Here is a 20,167-nt window from a genome sequence, read left to right on the forward strand (position 1 = left end):
AGCTGGTCAAAATAGAACAAAAAAAGAAAAGAGGTCGGCCTCTGGGCTCGAAAAACAAGAACTCTTCAAAGAGTAAGAAGATTGCAGCTGAAGAAGTGCTTAGCATGCTTTGCCCTGGAAAGCCTCCTAACCCTAGTGTTAAGGGCAGGGAGAAAATTTAGTTTTTTTTCTTTTGAACTAAGCCTATTTACTTGTCATTGTAACATAGTTTCTAGGCTTTCTTTGAATAAGTGAGCATGGGTACCGTCAAATGATCGGACCTAATCTATGTATCGCTGTGGTTTTCACCACAAACTCTTTATCTACCCAGAGATGGTAGAGGGAGGATATGTAATGGTCCTTTCTGGCCTGAGAAATATTAATATATCGACATGATATTCTTCAAAAAAAAAAATTAAATTTGCTCATTTTATTATTTTTATTTAACTTTATCTTATATGCCGCTTTACAGGCTTATTCGATTTAGTTTACACGATGGCTCTCTATCCCTCGTTTCATGATCTTGTTATACTAATAAGAAGAACATTTATCTAAGGGCTAAATACTAGTTAGTACCCTGTGGTTTAGGTCCAAAATCAATTCAGTCCCTGGACTTCTAATTTCATCAAAAACACCCCTGCACTTTCAATTTTGATCTAATAGGTCCAATTCGTTAATATTCTGTTATGGGTTCAAGTTATAGTTGGATTATTTGTTGAAAAACTATTTATTTTTAATAGTAGGACTCACTCCTAAATTGACTGTGCAGACCATCTCGACACCACATCATAAAACATAGGCCATATATGAGCCACATTAACAAGTTAAATAACTCAATTGTCAGAAAACTAACAAATTGGACCTATTAGATCAAAATTGAAAGTGCAGGGGTGTTTTTGATGAAATTGGAAGTTCATGGACTGAATTGATTTGGGACCTAAACCACAGGGTAGTAATTTGTATTTAGCCCTTTATCTAATAATTGTCTATTGCATCATAGCTTTGTTCTTGTATAATTCACCAAGTAATTTTAAATGCATTTTCTTTTGAATCTTTTTAATCTTCGAAAGCTTTCATGAACAAATAAAATCATAAATGAGATTTGAAAATGGAAATGAATAATAAAATTAGTATAAAGCTTTAGAGAGATAACAAAAATGTATATTTTTTCTTAATATTTTGTTGTCTGTAACAGTCTTTCCATATAACTCATAAGGAATCAAGGATAAGATCATGATCTCTTTACATTAATCAAAGAAGAAACCACTGAGTTGTGCCATCAAGGTCTTCTTAATTCGATTGTTTTCCGTTTTCGTTTCGAGTTATAGGTTCATATTTTGTTTCGAGTTTGTGGGTTTACCATTTGGTCGACCTTAGTATGATCTTCTCGTTTCGCTCTTCGATCCTCTTTTCGCTCTTCTCGTACCTTAGGCTTAGAGGAATCAAATACATTAATTGAACTATTGAATATCTTCATCAATTCCTCCCGTTTCTACGACCTCATTCCTCTAAGCCTGATTAGCCCCTGAAAGCTGTACTGGCTTTACATGAAAATAAGAAAAGGAACTACTTCAATCTGTTTATGATTGTTTTTGTTGACTTGTACCCACAATGTTATCAATATGTTTTAATAGTTCCAAAACATGTTGAAAACTTTTGTTAATGAGGTCGTAAGGTTGGCTAATCGAATACCTTGCTTTTGTTGTGTAGATAGTGGTAGTGTTGGAAACTAGCAAATTTTTATATAGCTTAAACTAGCCCAACTCATTTTCGATTCCTGGCTACGTCCCTGATAAGTAGAATAATTTGGAATATATCTACATGTGTTTATAAATAGGATTAATTTCAATTTACTCCTCTGAGGTTTGGGCACCGGCGGATCCACATAGAGGCCAGCTTAGGCACTTTCCTAGACTGGATTTTTGAGTCTATACAAGTTTGGTATAAGCAAGGTATGTGAAATTGACAGAAATAGGGCAAAATCAAGTGAATTGTTGAAGAAAATGGCAGAAATAGGGCAAAACCAGGCAAAATCTGGGCAAACTTTTCACAATTGCCTCCAAAATCTATAGCTTCCCTCTAATTTTCCTCCCTTCCCCTTTTCCTTCAACCTGCCATTGTCTTGCCTTACTTGAAAAAAATTTCTGGATCCGCCACTGGGTTTGGGGGTGTCATCATGTCACCCCCGATACTCTTAATTTTAAATTTTTATCCCCCGAGCTTTTCAATTTTCCTCAACCGTGTCCAATGTCTCATTCTCCGTCCAAATTGGACGTTAAGTCCGACAATAGGGCCCACTTTAAGGGCTAAAAGGGTCATTTCAAGACAAAAAAAAAAAATCATTCTTGTTCTTCTTCTTCCCCTCAGCTCCTCTACCTCCCAAAATCCGACCCTAGGAAACCCATTACCATCATCTCCAACTCATCAACACCAACTTTTCTGATTAACAGATCTTGAACAAGTCTCAAACACCAATGCAACTTTCTCAAATCTCAAAAAATTTGTTTCACCTTCTCGCATATACACACACAAATCGTAGACACAAAATGGTGACTCACATAGCCATTGAACTGTCGAGCAGTTGCTTCTACTTCCTGAGCACTCGACATGGTCACAAACCCGAATCTCCTGCTTCTCCCAGTCGTCTTGTCATATATCACCTACAAAATCCACCAAACAGCCTCTATTAATCCAAAAAAAAAACATTGAACCCATAATTTATCTCCATTCAATTCACAAAAAGATGCAAAATTTTGAACGAAAAACAAAACCATACCTCAACCATCTCAACATTTGTAGCACCTTCGAAGAGCTCAGTTAGCTGAGCACTGTCGACAGTGAAGGGAAGGTTTCTGATTAAGAGCTTGAAGTCAGGCGGGAAATTGAGCTTGCCGGCGTCGTCGCTAAGAACCTCCTCATCCTCCTGGTAACCTCCGCCACTCTTCTTCCTCCGCTTTCGAATTCATCATTATCCGAATCCGAATCGGACTCCAACCCAACAACCTGAAGCCCTTGTGGAGCCAGAAAGTCACCGAATTCAGAGCCGGAGCCCTGAGAATTTGACTCCACCCCGAATTGGAATTTGACCCCGATATCATCGCCGTCGCCGTCGTCACCTTCGATTTCCAATTTGGTCACGAACAGATCCGAACCGAAGATGAGAACGCAATCGGTCATCGCCGCCCTCATCCTTCGCCACCATGTAGAGCTCGTGAAGCTTTTGGACCAATTCGACGATGTTTCGATCGGACAATCTGATGCTCGATTTCGCTTGCTGTGCCGACTCGAATTGCTTCTCTAATTCCACCAATTCGTCATCCAGTAAATGGGCATCAACTCACCCAATCTGAACTGTGAATCGAACCCGACACTTCCGCCTCTCTCTCCCTCAACATTCGCATGCTCTTCTTGGCCGAGAACCGGCCCCAACAAGGTCGGAATCAAGTACGGCGAGTATGTACCCCGACATCCCATTCCCTCAAGGGCATAAGAGGTGGAGAGTGGTTTGAACGATGAAGATGAGAAGAGGAAGGCTAGATTGATGAGTTTCAGATCGTTAGGGAGAGGAAAGGAGGAAGAAGCAGAAAATTTCTTTCTTTCTTTTGGTCGAGTTTTTTTTTTTTTTTTTGGTATTAAAATGACCATTTTAGCCCTTAAAGTGGGCCTCATTGTCGGACTTAACGTCCAATTTGAACGGAGAATGAGACATTGGACACGGTTGAGGAAAATTGAAAAGCTCGGGGATGGGGGGGGGGTAAAAATTTAAAATTAAGAGTATTGGGAGTGACATGATTACACCGTCAACTCTCAGGAGGGTAAACTGAAATTAATCCTTATAAATAACAAGCATTTTCTAGAAGATTTTTATTCAATTGGACATACAAAATTAGAATATTCTGCATAAATTTTTTAATTTTTCCTAAGCATCCAGAGTGCACAAATTCATGAACTGCTTCCAGATGCAGACCAATACGGTAACACCAAAATAATGAGCTACTATTTTTAATCTTTCACATGAGGTCACAAGACTATTAATCCTATACGATTCAATTGTTTACACGAGGTGCTTGAAATATACATATACTTACAAGTCTTCGTCAACAATGATATTAAAAACCAGTTTGCTAGCTAGTTGCAGCTCATGGACTCATGGAGCTTACGTGCTTCGTTATTTCTTGTATCCAAGAAAATCAAATTCACAAAACTACGAAATATCATTTTGTTGACAATTACTTTGCTTCTTAGAAATGAAAACGCCCTACCATTGACCATTTGTTTGCATTATTCCTCTATCAGGAGGTCAGCACTTAGCGTCTAATAGTTACACCACCAATGGAAAAATGCCAATGAAAAATAAGCAAATAAAATGAAAGCATGTGAAACCGGAAAACAAATGTTGCCCTATTCCTTGAGACACATGCGCAACATGGCCCCAAAAGAAAAGAGGCACAAAGGAAAACATGCATCCCTGTCATTGTCGATTGGTCACAGTAAGTCCTTCCAAACAAGACCAATCTACAGCGCGAGAACCTTATCTTAGAGAAAATTGACTGCACCATAACCATATGGCTAAGGAAAATAGGCTTATCATCTTCCTGTGAACATAGGCACTGTGTTTGAGCTGAGAAAAAGAAGCCATGGTAGCTTTGAGCTGCCAGTTTCAACCTGTGGTCTGCAAGAGTTATCGAAATGGTAGAGCTAGACCTTCTGCCCTTTGCTCAATGCAACCGTCTCAAAACAATATCAAGGTTACATGTTTGGTTCTACATGAAATGCTCTCTCTTTTCTCTTTAACAGTAAAGATGCATTGGAAAAAATCAAATAAAATGTATTGCTATAGGTAATAATAAATGGAGCTGCAAAGGAAATAGGGAGGGCAGCAGTGATTGCCGTGACCAGAGCTCGAGGGATGGAGGTGGCCGGTGCAGTGGATTCGTATCTTGTAGGAGAAGATATTGGGAATCTATGTGACATGGCGGAGCCACTGGAGATACCGATAACAAATGATCTCACCATGGTCTTAGGTTCCATATCACAGGTGACAAACCAAAATGACACCTATGTGTGTAATGAGAGTGTGGTTTTGTTCATTCTGTCAATCTGTTTATCGTGCCATTGATATCGATTTGCAGTCTAAAGCAACAGGAGTAGTTGTGGATTTCACTGACCCTTCCAAAGTTTATGACAATGTGAAGCAGGTAGAGGCCACATTCATGAACTTTTTAGCTTCCATCGGTTTATTTTTGACAGAGATTTAATAATTAAGTACGAAGCATTACCAAATTGTAACTGTGTTTCATCATTTTCTTTCCTACTAGGCAACAGCATTTGGAATGAGGAGTGTGGTTTATGTGCCAAAAATTAAGTTAGATACAGTATCAGCATTATCTGCACTCTGTGAGAAAGCCAGCATGGTGAGCACAGGGTGAGATGCTCTACAATAATAAAGTTTTCATAAGATTCTGTGTTTCACATCCCCTTCTTTGGATTCTAAGTACCATTGAGTTTCTGGGGATTAAACCATACTTCTCTTACCTGATCATGAACTTGTTACTGTTGTCAGGGTTGTCTTGTCGCACCGACTCTTTCTATTGGATCTATACTCCTCCAACAAGCAGCAATTTCAGCTTCCTTTCACTATAACAATGTAGAAATTGTAGAATCAAGAGCTAATACAACGGTAAACTCCGTCTCTTTTAATTGCAAAAATCAGATAATATTGGTGCTCTATGCTTGAGGAAGTTTGCAGCAAATTTAGTTCAATTCCATACAAAAAGCATGAAATGTATTTTTCAATAAGATACTTTAGTTGGCGAGCACAATAAGGAGATAAGACTTGCAACATTTTGTCAATCAATGATTTTGACCTGAAAGGTCAAGAGTAAATTTACTTTTATTAACATCAGTAGTTCAGTACCCAGCAGGCTTAAGAGATGCAGAAAATACAATCTCTTGCAAATGATGTTGCTAAATTCATCTTTCGGAAACAGGATCTTCCATCATCAGATGCAACCCAAATTGCCAACAACCTCTCTAACCTTGGCCAGATCTATAACAGAGAAGACATTTCAACAGATGTTAAGGTAGCTAAAATACAAAACTTAGTCTTTTCATAGTGTCATTTTATGCCTTGGAACTCATTCTTGATTTGTCCAATAAGGCAAGGGGTCAAGTTCTGGGTGAAGATGGAGTTCGTGTGCATAGCTTAGTCCTTCCAGGGCTTCCCTCCAGTACAACAGTCTACTTCTCTCGCCCAGGAGAGGTGTGTTTCTGAGTTTACTCATCTCTTCTCAATTCAGAAGTGTACGCTTGAAAAATATACCTATAAGTGAGTCGGACAAAAAAAGATAAAGAAGGTAAAAAAAAGCTCTCGTGAGATGATAATCTGATGAACTAGCATTGCTTGTGACAGGTTTACACTCTGAAACATGATATCACAGATGTGCAAAGTCTCATGCCAGGCCTAATCTTAGCTATCAGAAAGATTGTTCGCATCAAGGTAACAAAATGTGTGCAACAGTGCATTCTTAAAATTTTTCAAGCATTCTGCTACAGTCAATACTAGCTGACTCTCATCTCTTAACTGTTTTCCTTTATTGCAGAGCCTGGTGTATGGCCTGGAGAAACTTTTATGAAACTCCAAGCTTTCTTCAATCTCATGGATGTGTACCTTAACATCATATATGCCCCCCACACAAGGTTCCTAAATGAAAGCTTAACGGGAGATAGTTTGTTAAAAGAAGCAGCAGAGAGAAAAGAAAGAAGATTTTGTTGACTAACTTTCTATTGATGTAAAGTATTCAATTGTTTATTCAAATGTGATCAGTGAAATTTTAGGGGAACCGTTGTGATCTTCAGTTTGTACTAGGGATGTTGAATGATATCTTAGTATGTCCATTCCAGGCAGCAACTTCACATGGTTCGGCATCAAACGGTTGCTGGCAAACCTTAGGGCAAACAGAACAGATTAGACCTTTTGGCTTAGCTCTCATTGCTACTGAATCATGGAACAAGAGAAACGTGAATATCATAGAGAAGTCACTTAAACCCAAACCTAGCTAATCCAATTGTTTGGCATGTGTTATGTAGGAAAACAACTTCAGCTTCAGTAAAATAAACTTGTGGTTATATGAACTATCTTGAAAAAACTTATGAGAGGACACACCTTTCTGTTGACAGTAGTTGACATTCAAAGTGTTGTAGCCTATAGATATAATACAGAGGATTTCAAAATTCAAGGCCCAATCTCATATCTATTCCGAATGTATCAGAGCAAAGAAACATAATGAGGGCAAAAAACAGCTTTTAACAAAGGTTGCTGTCTAAGTTCAAATGTAAAGAAGTTCAAAATCCTTTACAAATCTACATATATCTTTGTACCTTCAGTTTTTTATGGTGAGAGCTCCAATCCAGGCTAATTATTTTCACTTGCCACCGAATTTGTTTGCAAGAGCTCCAGCCCAGGCTCTATCTTTATCACTATATGCATACCTCATGCTTGAAGCCAACAAGACAAATCCCTGAATTTGTTCATTTCCACTGTCATTTGGGTTCAAAACTTGCAGCACTGGTTGTACGAGAAGTGAACGAGTCCCCTTGGGTAGCATCTCCCAGAGTCCAGAATCTGAAACAATGATCAAACTTGTAAAGTAAACAAAGTGGTGTCAGAACCATAGCTCTAGAATTAATTAACAAGTACTTGATCTGGATTGTATCACTCCAGCAAGCAGCCTTATAGTTAGCCTCTCTTATTTCTTCTTCATCATCAGAACATGCATTAAGTTAAGAATCTACATAGAACCCCGCCAAGTAGATATTCATGCATCATAGAAGCGCGCGCACACCTCCCAGAAAAAAGGAAAAACAATAAAAAGACCCTTGCAGGCAATATGTTATAATAGGTTTCAGTTGGACAGACTACTTCTTTTAAAGTTCTTCGTGCAAACCAAAAGCACAGAGAAAGTTGGACCTATGAAGTGACATATGGAATTTGCCATACTATTCAGATTAAGAGTAACTATACAAGTCAAAAGGATCAAACAAGATCAGATCTTCAAATAATTAGAAATTGTACGTTCTTAGTTTTGAATTTGAATATCTATTGTCTTTCTAATATATGCATGGACAAAATTCTAATCTTCATGTGAGGCTAATTAATATCTGCAAAATTCCACAATTCTAACTACAATTACTTTCTGAAAGATATAAACAAATGTCATATAATTGCTACCTTCAATTTGAGGAAGGTATAGGGTTTCCTTCAAATTAGAGAGGCCAATGCTTTTGATCTGTTTCTCAAACCAATCAAGTACATTGGGTTTTGAAACATCATCTGGTATGCTCCAGTAACCACGCACACATAGTTCATCTCGAACTGATATTATCTGGAAAATCAGCAAATAACATTTTTGATGAGCTTATGACAAAAAATCTAAAATATATAAACATTATTTATTTATTTATTGGATTCTAGTGTACCAAAACAAGTCACATTTTCATTCAAATTAGTCGACTTTTCCTCTGGTTCTCTCTGCCAGTATACCATTTCAACTGTGTAATTCCAATTTATAATAAAAACCTGCTGCATACCACTGATATGCTGTTTGTATTGCGCAACAAAATGTACGTAGCCCAAGCCAAGTCCTCCTTCCGAGTATTTGAGGTAGTTTCTGATATCATAAATATTTGCTCACACCCCTCTGGGATACTCGTTTGATCCATTGGAGTAGCACCCTATAATAAAACATCAAAAATTATGTTTTAAAATATGCTGAGCAAGCAATGCATACGCACAGCTATTGCCATATTCTAACACTTCTGTGAGATAAAAATACTAGTTCTCTACCGATTTCAGCATTTGAGTATATCATAAGTTGTTTCATCTTAAAAATGAAAATGGAATTGATGGTGGTTTAAATCTCTTTCACAATACAAGAGGCTTATAAATCTGAATTTTACCTTCACAATCCTATACTATGAGCTTTAAGTGCAAACTTTTCACAGCTCTAAAAGTAAAAAGGTAAACAAAGAGGGAAAATTACCTTGAGAAACTTTCCAAGATAGGGAAGTGCTATGGAGAAACCAGCCAAAGATAGACCCAAGGCCTCTGTTCTCTATCCAAAACACAAAAGGAATTCACAAAAATCAATATAAACCCAGCAAAATATGAATCATACAAATTAAGAAAATGACTTTATCTTCTTACAAGCTGTGCCAGGGTAGGTGAACCAGAACCAGCAAAATGGTTCAAGAGCAAAAGTGAACCGAACCCGTATCCGATCCATCTGGGTAAGTAGGACTCGTCCAGCCCAGGTATTCCTGCACCACCCGCAATAAACCCATCAATTTTCACATGCAAATCTCAGAGAGAAACAGAGAGATAGAGAGAGTTACCGAGTGTGAAGCGGAGCACAGAGAGATTGAGTTGTGGGTCTGTTGGGTTGGCCTTGGAATTGTCAAGACGAGCTGAGAAATTGGCAGTTTTCTTTTTGGCGCGAAATTTAGGTGAGGCTTTCAACTGAATTAACGGATTCGAAGACAGAGTGGTGCCTGCGGAGCTCATCTTTTCTTTTTCTTTTTGTTTTTCTGGGTTTGGGAGCTAAGAAAATATATGGAAATTCATGTCAAAAAAGGATTTATGATTTCTGGTTTTAGCTAGGAGACTTTTTTTTATTCTTTTTTGTTAAAAAGAATGTAACCGCTAGCTTAGTTCTAACTCGATAAATTTCCAACTCCCATCACCATTTGAGCTAACCTAAAATGCATACCCCCAGTTAAATATATATAATTAATCATCTTATACAAGATGAAACTAAGCTTCTTTTGGCTATTATGTTAGGAGCCATCTTTTTGCTAACTGAAAATCTTTAATCTTTAGGAATGCTCTACAAAATAGTAAATAGTTTGGTATTCATACCAGTAAAGAAAAATAGTTTGAAAATGTCTTAGTCTATACAATTAATTAAGAGAATATGATCGTACATAACTGACTTTTTTTTATATATAAATAATCTTGTATATATTAAAATACTTAAGAAATCTGAAACAAAACAAAAATCAAAATTATAATTATACAAAATTACTCTCACGCCTTTTACAACTTGATGCTTGCCAACACTAATATTGGGCAAACATCTAAAATAGGAAGCCAACACTAATATTGCAGAGTTCTCCCCCACAAAGAGAGCATTATCACCTAAAGAGTTTATCTTGATCCACTTATGCTTATCAACATCATATTTAAAAACTTCAAATTTCATTGTCGAGCGACGACTACGTGGTGGGCCAGTATGATATAAAAACCTGTGAACCATCAACAATTCTTTATGATCACTTGACTCCACCAGATATCTGTTTTTAACAGATAATGGTTCTTCAAGAGTTTCGCCAACCAAATATGAGTTGAATTATTTACTAGTAATTTCAACACAAAAAAGTTGGTTAAAGTGATTGAGGGCATAGAATTTATCTTCAACATAGACAACGTCCATTATTTGTTGAATATTTTCATCGATATAAGTCCATCTTGTGTCTTTATTAAGTCTAATAAAAGCTAGTTGACATCTTTGACCGTGTATGATCATAACAATGCAATCCTTTGCATTTGAAATAGGATTTGCTGAAATTGTAGCTTTGTGGACGTAATACATATATACCTTAGGCCCCCATGGCTTTCTACTCTTCTCTGTAAGGTTCAGTGCAGGAAGCCTGATGAATGAATTTTCTTCCACTATCCTCCCTTTAACCCTCGAGAAGGGATTTATAAGTGTTACAGTGAAATTCTCATCGATAGTTATCAGCCATTCTTTAGAAAACCCACAAAATCGTCTATTTGGCAAGTCCAATTGCAAATCAAGGATCTTATCACATGCAATGTCGTATAAATTCCATGTGTCTTCTTTGCCTGTATAAGCCAATAGCATTGGGGTTGTGCGTTTCCTTAAATTGTCTTCTGCCACAAAATTCCATGACATACAAACAACACTAAACTGCAAAAAATCTAATCGTGACGGTAATCTTTCTAAAACGGAATCTAATAGGTGCTTAGGCAACATTGCCCAATTTGAAGACTCCATAGTCCATACTGTGAAACCTAGAAGAAGATTTGACCGAACAACTCTGGGTTGTTGATAAGAAATTGGCGAGTGTTCGGGATTTATTTTAAAAGAGCACAAACCTTTTCTTCTCAGCCTTTGGAGTTCGGGCATAAATCTCCTCCTCCGTCGATTTATAGATGATAGATGAGTAAACTCTACCCAACTCCTTTTGTGTGAACTGTGAAGGAGAAGATAAACGAATAAGGAAAAACTTGCATATACCTCCAATAACAAATAGGAAAAGGTTGTCTGCAATAAGAAAGAAAGAAGTTGACTTCAAAGTCTTCAATAACAAATAGGGAAACCGAGTCACAGTCGGAATCACTAATCCTTTAGTTTTGTAGTTTAGCTGGGGATGTGTTGTACACAAACTTTAAAAGTGATGGATTTTGAAAAGAATTCATGAATTTCAAAATTTATGGAATTAAAGTCGATGGATTGCACAATTATGTTTTAAAATATGCTATTGCCATATTTTAACATTTCTGCGAGATAGAGACATACAATTATTGATTGTGATTCAACATGAATAGACAAATGTTAAATGATGCAAGTCATCACATAAATTAGGGTCTTACACTCACATAAACTCATAAAGAAATGTTATTTCTCTACCGATTTCAGCATTTGAGTAGATCATGAGTTGTTTCATCTTAAAAATGAAAATGGAACTGGTAGACTGGTAGTGGTTTAAATCATTTTCACCATACAAGAGGGTTTATAAATCTGATTTTTACCTTCACAATCCTATACTATGAGGTTTAATTGCAAACCTTTCACAGCTCTAAAAGTAAAAAGGTAAACAAATAGGCAGTGCCTAGGGCCTCCAAATGTAGTGGGCCACTAAATTTTAAAACTCACCTATAGAACCTTTATAAAAAAAAAAATTAATAATAATAATAATAAATTAGCATATTCTTCCATCATTTATTAAAATAATAATAATAATAATATTACTCCAATTATCAGATTTTATGAGCTCAAATTACGATTTAATTATTTTTTTGTCATTTTTGTGAATCCAATTTTATTTTTGACTTTTCTAATTAACTTGTTAGTATAAAAATGATTAATTACCTTCCATTATGAATGTGAGGGTCTTGTATTTTTAGATAATTGACTAATGAAACTTTTTGTTAAAATTAATTTTTTATTTTTACAGCTAAGGCCTTGACAAACACAGGGCCGACCCTGCAGATAGAGAGGAGAATTACCTTCAGAAACTTTCCAAGATAGCTAGGGAAGTGAGCAGCCAAGAGGATAGACCCAAGGCCAGGTTCTCTATCAAAATCCCAAAAGGAATTCATAAAAATTAACATAAAACCAGCAAAATATGAATCATACAAATTTAGAAAATGTCTTTATCTTCTTACAAGCTGTGCTAGGGTAGGTGAACCAGAACCAGAACCACCAAAATGGTTCAGGAGCAAAAGTGAACCGAACCCGTATCAGATCACTACTAGAAATGTGGCCTATGGCCACAGCCCAACAGTGAAAATTTAATGCTCCGTCCCTATATTTGTACACAGGGTCAAAATTTGCGACGGTTAAGGTCTAGCTGACCCCTGGACATGTATCAGCCACAGTGAAAAGCAAATTCCGTCGCAAAAGATGAAATTATGAGCAATAGTAGGGAGAAAATCAGTTTTCCGTGGCAAAATCACGCGCCGGCCCCACAGTTTATGATAATATCCAATTATCCATCCATTTTGCTAAAAAAAAGAAAAAAAGATAATAATAGTTTTCATCCTCTTTTTGTTCATCTCTCTTTCATTTTTGAGTTTTCAACTTTTGCATGATCTCCTCCCTCTCACTGCCAGGCGATGAGCGCGCGATAGCCGATCTCCTGTCTCATGCATGGCCGCTTCATTTTCTTAAGGTTCATATCTTGTCTGATCTCCCCTCTAAATGTTTATTGATTAGATCCGACGAAAAGTAGCCCAAATGCGAGGTCGCTAGGGTTTCAAGTTTTAACTTGGGTATTTTGGATTGCACTCCTCCTTGTGTAGGGATCTCAGTTCTTTCTTGATGTTTTTTCTTGACGTTGAGCTATCACTCAAGTATTTCTTTTACATTGAAGGTTGTGTCTTTGAGGTTTCAGGGTAGTCCACTAAAGAACTCTAACTTCTTCTGTGCAGCTTATTGAGCGCCCCTTTACGCTGCTTGAGGAAGAACCACAGTCTAGAAGACAAAGCCCTATATAAGAGTTGAAAAGATGTTTGAAAAAAAACTCAAACTAAGCTTCCAAGTCCACCTGATTTCATTCTTTGCGTTTTACCAGAGAGGAAAGATTCTTATATTTATGGTACGGTATTGTTATTTACAGTGGCATCCCACCTATCCCTTGCTATGATCATATAATCACTTTGTGATATTCTACATGGCCTTGGAAAAAAAAAAAAAAAAAAGAGTCTCAAGTGTTTTCAGGATTGTCACACAATGCATTTTTCCTTCCAAGATTTATCAAATATTACCTTACCAATGTGCTTCTCAAAATCAATTCTAAGGCAAGAACTAAATCTTGATATCCATATCTCTACTTTTCTAATTTGTGGACGCCTATTGATTTCTCCTGTCTGTTTCTGTTAACCTTCATAACTTGGAGGAATAAATTCTTTGTTGGCACTAGAGCACTCCTCACATGTCCCTCTGATAAAAGATACTCCTACCATGATTTTGTGGACATTCCTTCTGTTGCAGCGGTAATCACAAAGCTAGTTTCTTTCATTATGTATTAATTACTTACCAATTGTTGTTTCCTAGTAATGTCAATGTTTTTGGACCATACAGGTTTTAGGCTCTCGAAGTTGGCCACTTAATTCAAGGTACAGAGCAGCTGTTAGAACACAATCTTAGGAGACTATGCTTATTATTAAGCCATTGTTTATCTTTAAAGATACTCACATATTATCTGCTTGTTAAATTGCATGACTCCATTCACAAACCATCTGAATTTTATAATGTTGAAGAGCTTTATCTATTAGTAGATATTCATGTTAGCTTTTTCATATTACAACACTAATGCTATGTATCTGAAATGCAGTTGGATGATTCAAGCAGAAACAATTTGACACGTTTGACAACTCTTAAGTCCCCAAACTGAAGAGATTGGATCCTACACGTTCCGATAGGTGATCTCTACCAGGTATTTACACATTTGGAAACGCTCTTGATGTTCAAAATTATTCATATGCCTCAGTACTTTGCTGATGGAATTGTTAATTCATTATTTGGTTCATCCACTCTGAAGATTAAACTTGAGCAGTGCTAATGTGTTTTACTTGGTAATTGTCTGTACAATTTGTTCTCCTGGCCATGCTTACGAAGGATAGTAATTTCATGAGATGTACTTGGTCATTGCTTTCTTGTAACCTATATAGAATGGGATCGCTTTTGGTAGATGGAAGTTGTAATCACATCTTTTTAGATCCAGTGTTAGATATCTGGAAGTTGTAAAGTGTGCAAGAACTCTTAGCATGGAGTTGATATATAGTGGAATGAGAATGAGCTCTAATTCAGTTTATGTTGTTGCAGATGTGTTGGAATTGTTTTAGTTTGCAGATATGTTTGAATTCATACTTGGCATTTGATTTGAACTATAAAAACTGGCTATCTTTGAGAATTTTATCCCAGCAAGAATTACCAGGAATCAATTTTGTTACCATAAAACAACTTGGATGGGGTCCATGGGTAAAACCAGAATGGAATATCTTCAAAACCATAAATGGTAATTTTTGTGTATTTCCCAATAGTACTTTTTTTTTTTGGTAATTTGGTACCAATTGGCCACAGATGAAAAAAGAGTAGTAGCAAACTAGCAAAAGAACCAAGCGTGTGAGGAGTTGAGCAGGCAATGTTATAATAATATAAAACAGTGAGTACTGTTCATTGTCAGAAGTAAACAGTACAGCGCGTGAAATTGTTAGGGGGCTGTGTACCTTAGGAGCGACGGACAGTTTGTGCTGTGGCTAGTTGGTTAAAATCCATTTGGAGTCAGTACAAATCGTCTCGGACATCCAATCTGTGGCCAAAGACCAGTAGGCACAGTAATCCGTCCCTAATAACATCAATGGCCATGAAATAATGGCTGTCCCCATAGGCCATATTTCTAGTAGTGGATCCATCCGGGTAAGTAGGTTTTATGTGAACTCTAATTGCAAATCAAGAACCGAACCCTAAACTACATTATAAATAGTACCCATCTACTATCTTATAGATTTTATATCTTTTACTTCTACTAACTACTAGTATTTAATGAGCTAGTAAAAGTCTTTATGTGTGAAAGGTCATGTAATCCTAACTAGGTTGTAATTCTAGTTTTTTTTTTTTTTTAAAGCTTGGATAGGTGAGGAAGAGATCATTCCTATCCTCTTAAATTAAGAAAAGGAAATCAGAGTACAAAGGAGGGGGACCAAAACCAAAACCTCCTAAATAAATCAGAAAAAGGAAACATGAAACTAACGAAAACGAAAGTTCGGAAGACCCAAGTGGTCTCTGTTACAATGTGCAAGTATAAAGGGTGGATCATAAAGAATACATACGATAAGATGTTGTACAAGAAATACAAGAAATGAAAGAAGCATGGTTCCATCCTTGTATACCTCAATAGGACGTAAGATGTTTAAGCCAATTACTTGTTTTTAATATCACCTCAATATAGAAGTTGGAACTTAAGAAGAAAAAAAAAATGTGAATTGTATATGCACGTTACAAATAAGGAGTGTTTTGAATTTTCCAGCTAAAGAGTAGTGCCGTAGCATCGTGTGCGGAAGGTAGCACACAAAATCAAATGTAAAGCGCGCGACTTGTCACTAGTTGGTCGATCTCTATACCGATTCCTCACATATGGATTTATTATAAGGTCCCTATATACACTATTATTCTGCGTGCATGGCAATGTAGCATTACGTCCCTTTATATTGTAGTCAGGCAACTGTGGTTTTCCAACAACATGAGCAAATCAATTGTTTAAGACCTTCGATCGATCTTACGTACTCATGTTCATACGTATTATGTGAACATATCATGACATGAAAATTTTACACATTGAATTCTTTCGTTAACTTGCTCAAGAGTATAAAGAAACCACAGGTAGCAGCTTCCAGGAACTTGTTCGATCAAGGAGAAAAACCAATTCATGAGTAGAAGATCGATCGATCTTACACTACCACAAAAGTGGGCTTTGGATACCATTTTACCCCCACGTTTTGGTTAATGGTGACAGCAACCAAATTTTATCTCACTAATCTTCCCAAACGTGTGTACCGAAAAGAAAATCCTGGTCACCGTGGGGTCAAGATACTGTTGAAATGTCACCAATGTTAGAAAGTTGAATTGCCCCATTAAAGATTATCTTTCTTTTTCTTTCCTTTGCAGTGTTAACCGTAAACTCTCTCTCTGCCCTATTGTTTCTCCATCTCTCAAGTGTTGAAGAGAGCAGCAATCAGACATGGTCTTCAAGACGGATTACCTTCAATTATCTGTCGAGGACGAAGAATCAGTTTGCTCATGAATATAGAAACACTAGCTTCCATGATCAGTAGACGATATTGATATCCGAGTCGACGAATCGGATTACAAGGGTTGGGTTGAAGAGAAATAGGAAAGGTTCGGTTTATCAAGTTTATGTGGTAGATCTGATATAACATTTGTGATTTTGCATTATGGATTTGATGTAAGATTTTCTATTTTGCTCGCAGATCGGTGGGGTGGGAAAAAGAAGAGGAGAGATTCAGCTGTTGCTGAAATTTTCATCGATTTTGGGAGAAAGTTTTGAGGAGAAGCACAGGTATGTGTTTGACTTGTTGGTAGCGGAGGCACCGTCTCTGGGGTTGGACAGTATCTCAAATCTCAAAACCCTGATTGTAAGGTAAAAATCTCTTAAAGTTACATTATCCATATATTCATTTATTCGCCATCACTGCTTAACCCAATTACCCAATCGATCACTTTCTAATTTCCATTAACTATGTGTGGGGATACGGACTAGGGTCATCCCATTTGCAGACAAGAGTTTTCAGGTTTGCACCGCTGTTCAAGTCCTCTAAGTAAATTTTGTTGATTCTCCTCCTTTAGTTTATGGGTTTGGTGATTTGGATTGGATTCTACACTAAAGTTTCAGTCTCGAATTCAATTGGGTACTTTAGCTTTTGTTCTTTGATTTCTGCTAATTTATGCAATTGGGTTATATAGCACAACAAGTTTGGCAATGCTTATGCTTTAAAGAAAGTCTGGAAAGGGGTGGAGCTAATAAGAGAGAGCTTGCCCACATTTAGCTTGGGTGTTAGTTTGTTTAGTATGTTGGGGATGTTATAGTTAGGGAATTAGTATGTAATAGTTTGGGATAAAATGAGCAATGAGATTACTGTTTTCATGCTCCTTTTTAACTCTTGACATGATTTCAGGTGATAGAGGCTCATAATGTTATGGGCTCAAGTAGGGTTGATGAAGATGCTGAACCCATTTTACAATATGGACACAGGTAGAAGCCTGTTGCTTTCAATTTCTATAATTTAAGGTCTTCAGCTGATCCAAATTGGTAGAACTGTGTTGTTAGAAGTTGAGTCTCACTTTCAGCAGGTAACATTCGCTCTTTCCTCTTTTATGTTTTTGTAATGTTGTTTTTATTCTCTAGGTTGTGCTCATCACTTATTTCGTCTCTGTTTCTGTTCTCTGATTTGTGTAAAATATATGTTATTTGATGGTTGAGTTTGCCCCTAATTTTTTTTTTTTTTTGTATGTGCATGAGCTTATGCTATGGTTTTCTCTGGCCCTTTATTTATATACACATATACTGTACACACACACAATTGTAACTTGGCAGACTTGGAGACACTGAACTATGTAATTTGGATAGTGTTTTAAAATTGCAGAAATCACAAAGGTTTGCTGATATAATGCACGTGTGTTTCAAAATGACTCATTTACTTATTCGCGGCAAATGTTTTGGTCTCCATAACTTTTAAGTCTCTATAAGTTTGAATTATATCCTTTCACTGTTTTATTTATCATTTGTTTCTCATCCTGTGTAGTTGTTTGAATGTTTCTTCAGTTGAATTGTATCATCGCAAAATAGGATAATCCTTTGTTTTAATCAAAGAATAGAGAATCCGGGGATGAATCAAAGATATCTTTTATGAGAGTTGTGAACTGAAAAGATTTAGTTATATTTAAAGTTGAATAGATATAAATATTGCTTCCCCAAAAGTAGACAAATACAGTATATCTGTATATGGTATTCATCATTCATAAAATTTCTCAATGTATGAGAACTGTACATAAAAAAATTTTAACGGCAATTGACATACCACAAAAATAGCTTTTTATTCATTAGACGTCTGTGTATAAACTGTATTAATTGTTTCTCTATGCTAACTGGAACTTGCATGTATTTCTCTAACTTTTGTTTTAGATGAATTCTATTTATGGTAGTCTACTGCTTGGTCTCATGCCCTTTATAATTCTGTAGTGGTATTAAATCAATTGAAAGTAGTTTTGCTGTTTAGTATCAAGTTGCAGAAATTGAAGAAAGCAATGGTCCAGCTCTTGCTATAGTTCCACATTGTAGGCTCAAATGCTTGGGATTGAGGAAATGTAAGCTTCCTAATTTTTAAAGAATTTCCGACTGTCTGTTGAGGTACCTTATGAACTAATATCAGTTCCATTCTGCAGGTTGACAGACTAGAAGTTGGAGCATTCGTCTCTATAAGAGCAATTGGTCGCATTAATTTGCATCAAATTTGTGCAGGTGAGCAAGGGGGGGGGGGTTGGGGGGGGGGGGGAAGGGAACTGGACTGGGATATATGATATTCTGTCATAAAGTTACTCATACATGTAATTATTCTATTACAGGGGAAGAATCACCACTGGGTTTGCCTTTGATGGGTCGATCGTTTATCACAAGGTCTTACTCTCAGTAAATTTGTACCAAGAACTATATTTAAAATGTGAAATGACTTATTGCTTCCCCCACTATAGCTTGTTTTAGTAGTCTCTATTCTCTGACAATGTGTAGGTTTGTCTTTGCAGCATTTCCAGGAAAAGAGGTTTATCATGAGCTAAATTTGATGGTTTAATGGGTTTGAGCTGTTAAACAGGCAGTACAATCTTTGCAAAGTAAGGTTCTTAAGTGGTTTATGTCATATATTCTACAGACTTTGCTGACTTCTTTTTATGTCATATATCAAACCATTTAGGGGTTCAGAAAGGTTTACTGAGATGGTTCAAAGGATATCATTTGTTTTAAAGTTTATGAGCTATGTAACATTCTTTATATTGTTTAAATATTGTTCATTTTATGTGATGTAGTTGTCCATTGAGGAGTAGAGGAGAACGCAGACATCATGCCTATAATTAAGGTCTTTGCAGAATTTTCTTTTCTCATTTAGTGGTTTGATTAGAATTACTGTTATTGTATATTAATTTTAATTTTTTTTTAATTTGAAATATTGTCTGTCACTATTTTTCAGATTGGTGGGTGTATTGTATATATACAATAAATATATCAGATTGCTTTTTAGTTGTGGGACCCACAATTTGTAAGTCACCAAAAAAGTAATAGTGGCATCTTGGGTATATGTCACGGCAGCAATGGGCACCATCAATAAATGGTAACTAGAATGGTGTCTATTGCTCTTCAACACCATTGATTGGTGTCTATAAATTCAATACACACCATTGTTAATGGTGTTGTTAGGTCAGTTTTGTGGTAGTGTTACGTACTCATGTTCATACGTATTATGTGAACATATCATGACATGAAAATTTTACACATTGAATTCTTTCGTTAACTTGCTCAAGAGTATAAAGAAACTACAGGTAGCAGCTTCCAGGAACTTGTTCGATCAAGGAGAAAAACCAATTCATGAGTAGAAGATCTGTGCTAATGAACAAAGCAAGGCTATCCAGTTATTTTATAAACAAGTCAAAGTTAAGGGACTCGCATGCATCATATTGATTAATTATTATTCCTTCAATTCTTCTTTTTAGTAAGGAGATGCCTTTGTGACCCAATTAAGGAGACTACACTAATTTAAAGGATCAGTTGGACCATTCCTACTGGGAACGATTTCCTAGTTATTGGAGATCGATAA

The 20,167-nt window shown here is 36.5% G+C and overlaps 2 protein-coding genes and 3 long non-coding RNA genes across 13 annotated transcripts; 3 read left to right on the forward strand and 2 right to left on the reverse strand.

Moving 5' to 3' along the window:
• Positions 1 to 1,801: 1,801 nt before the first annotated feature.
• Positions 1,802 to 3,672, reverse strand: LOC133717358 (uncharacterized). The gene is made up of 2 exons (XR_009849559.1): positions 2,756 to 3,672; positions 1,802 to 2,639 (listed from the first exon to the last, which is right to left on the reverse strand). It is a non-coding gene; the product is annotated as an uncharacterized LOC133717358 (long non-coding RNA).
• Positions 3,673 to 4,513: 841 nt separating this feature from the next.
• LOC133718420 (dihydrodipicolinate reductase-like protein CRR1, chloroplastic) lies at positions 4,514 to 6,832 on the forward strand. The gene is made up of 9 exons (XM_062145253.1): positions 4,514 to 4,727; positions 4,820 to 5,017; positions 5,112 to 5,177; positions 5,298 to 5,393; positions 5,543 to 5,659; positions 5,970 to 6,062; positions 6,140 to 6,241; positions 6,392 to 6,478; positions 6,582 to 6,832. The coding sequence occupies exons 1-9, from the start codon at positions 4,617 to 4,619 to the stop codon at positions 6,612 to 6,614; spliced, it is 903 nt and encodes a 300-aa protein (XP_062001237.1). The 5' UTR covers positions 4,514 to 4,616; the 3' UTR covers positions 6,615 to 6,832.
• On the reverse strand, positions 6,070 to 9,721 carry LOC133718421 (protein COFACTOR ASSEMBLY OF COMPLEX C SUBUNIT B CCB2, chloroplastic). Of its 3 annotated transcripts, none has more exons than XM_062145255.1 (7): positions 9,373 to 9,720; positions 9,185 to 9,297; positions 9,021 to 9,092; positions 8,569 to 8,712; positions 8,210 to 8,363; positions 7,360 to 7,603; positions 6,070 to 6,301 (listed from the first exon to the last, which is right to left on the reverse strand). In XM_062145255.1, the coding sequence occupies exons 1-6, from the start codon at positions 9,539 to 9,541 to the stop codon at positions 7,404 to 7,406; spliced, it is 852 nt and encodes a 283-aa protein (XP_062001239.1). In that variant the 5' UTR covers positions 9,542 to 9,720; the 3' UTR covers positions 6,070 to 6,301; positions 7,360 to 7,403. The 3 variants fall into 3 exon arrangements, with proteins under 3 accessions (XP_062001239.1, XP_062001240.1, XP_062001238.1); XM_062145256.1 differs by lacking the exon at positions 6,070 to 6,301 and adding an exon at positions 6,847 to 6,976 and having other exon boundaries at positions 9,373 to 9,721; XM_062145254.1 differs by lacking the exon at positions 6,070 to 6,301 and having other exon boundaries at positions 7,190 to 7,603.
• Positions 9,722 to 12,824: 3,103 nt separating this feature from the next.
• On the forward strand, positions 12,825 to 14,600 carry LOC133718186 (uncharacterized). The gene is made up of 4 exons (XR_009850134.1): positions 12,825 to 12,954; positions 13,214 to 13,777; positions 13,866 to 13,900; positions 14,119 to 14,600. It is a non-coding gene; the product is annotated as an uncharacterized LOC133718186 (long non-coding RNA).
• Positions 14,601 to 16,403: 1,803 nt separating this feature from the next.
• Positions 16,404 to 19,593, forward strand: LOC133713576 (uncharacterized). Of its 7 annotated transcripts, XR_009848118.1 has the most exons (9): positions 16,408 to 16,682; positions 16,775 to 16,944; positions 17,065 to 17,095; positions 17,480 to 17,654; positions 18,581 to 18,668; positions 18,747 to 18,822; positions 18,927 to 18,978; positions 19,104 to 19,190; positions 19,383 to 19,593. It is a non-coding gene; the product is annotated as an uncharacterized LOC133713576 (long non-coding RNA). The 7 variants fall into 7 exon arrangements; XR_009848120.1 differs by having other exon boundaries at positions 16,404 to 16,682; positions 16,775 to 17,654; positions 19,383 to 19,432; positions 19,544 to 19,593; XR_009848116.1 differs by having other exon boundaries at positions 16,405 to 16,682; positions 16,775 to 17,212.
• Positions 19,594 to 20,167: the final 574 nt, after the last annotated feature.

This window comes from Rosa rugosa, chromosome 6, assembly GCF_958449725.1.
Source record: "Rosa rugosa chromosome 6, drRosRugo1.1, whole genome shotgun sequence".
NCBI lineage: Eukaryota > Viridiplantae > Streptophyta > Magnoliopsida > Rosales > Rosaceae > Rosa > Rosa rugosa.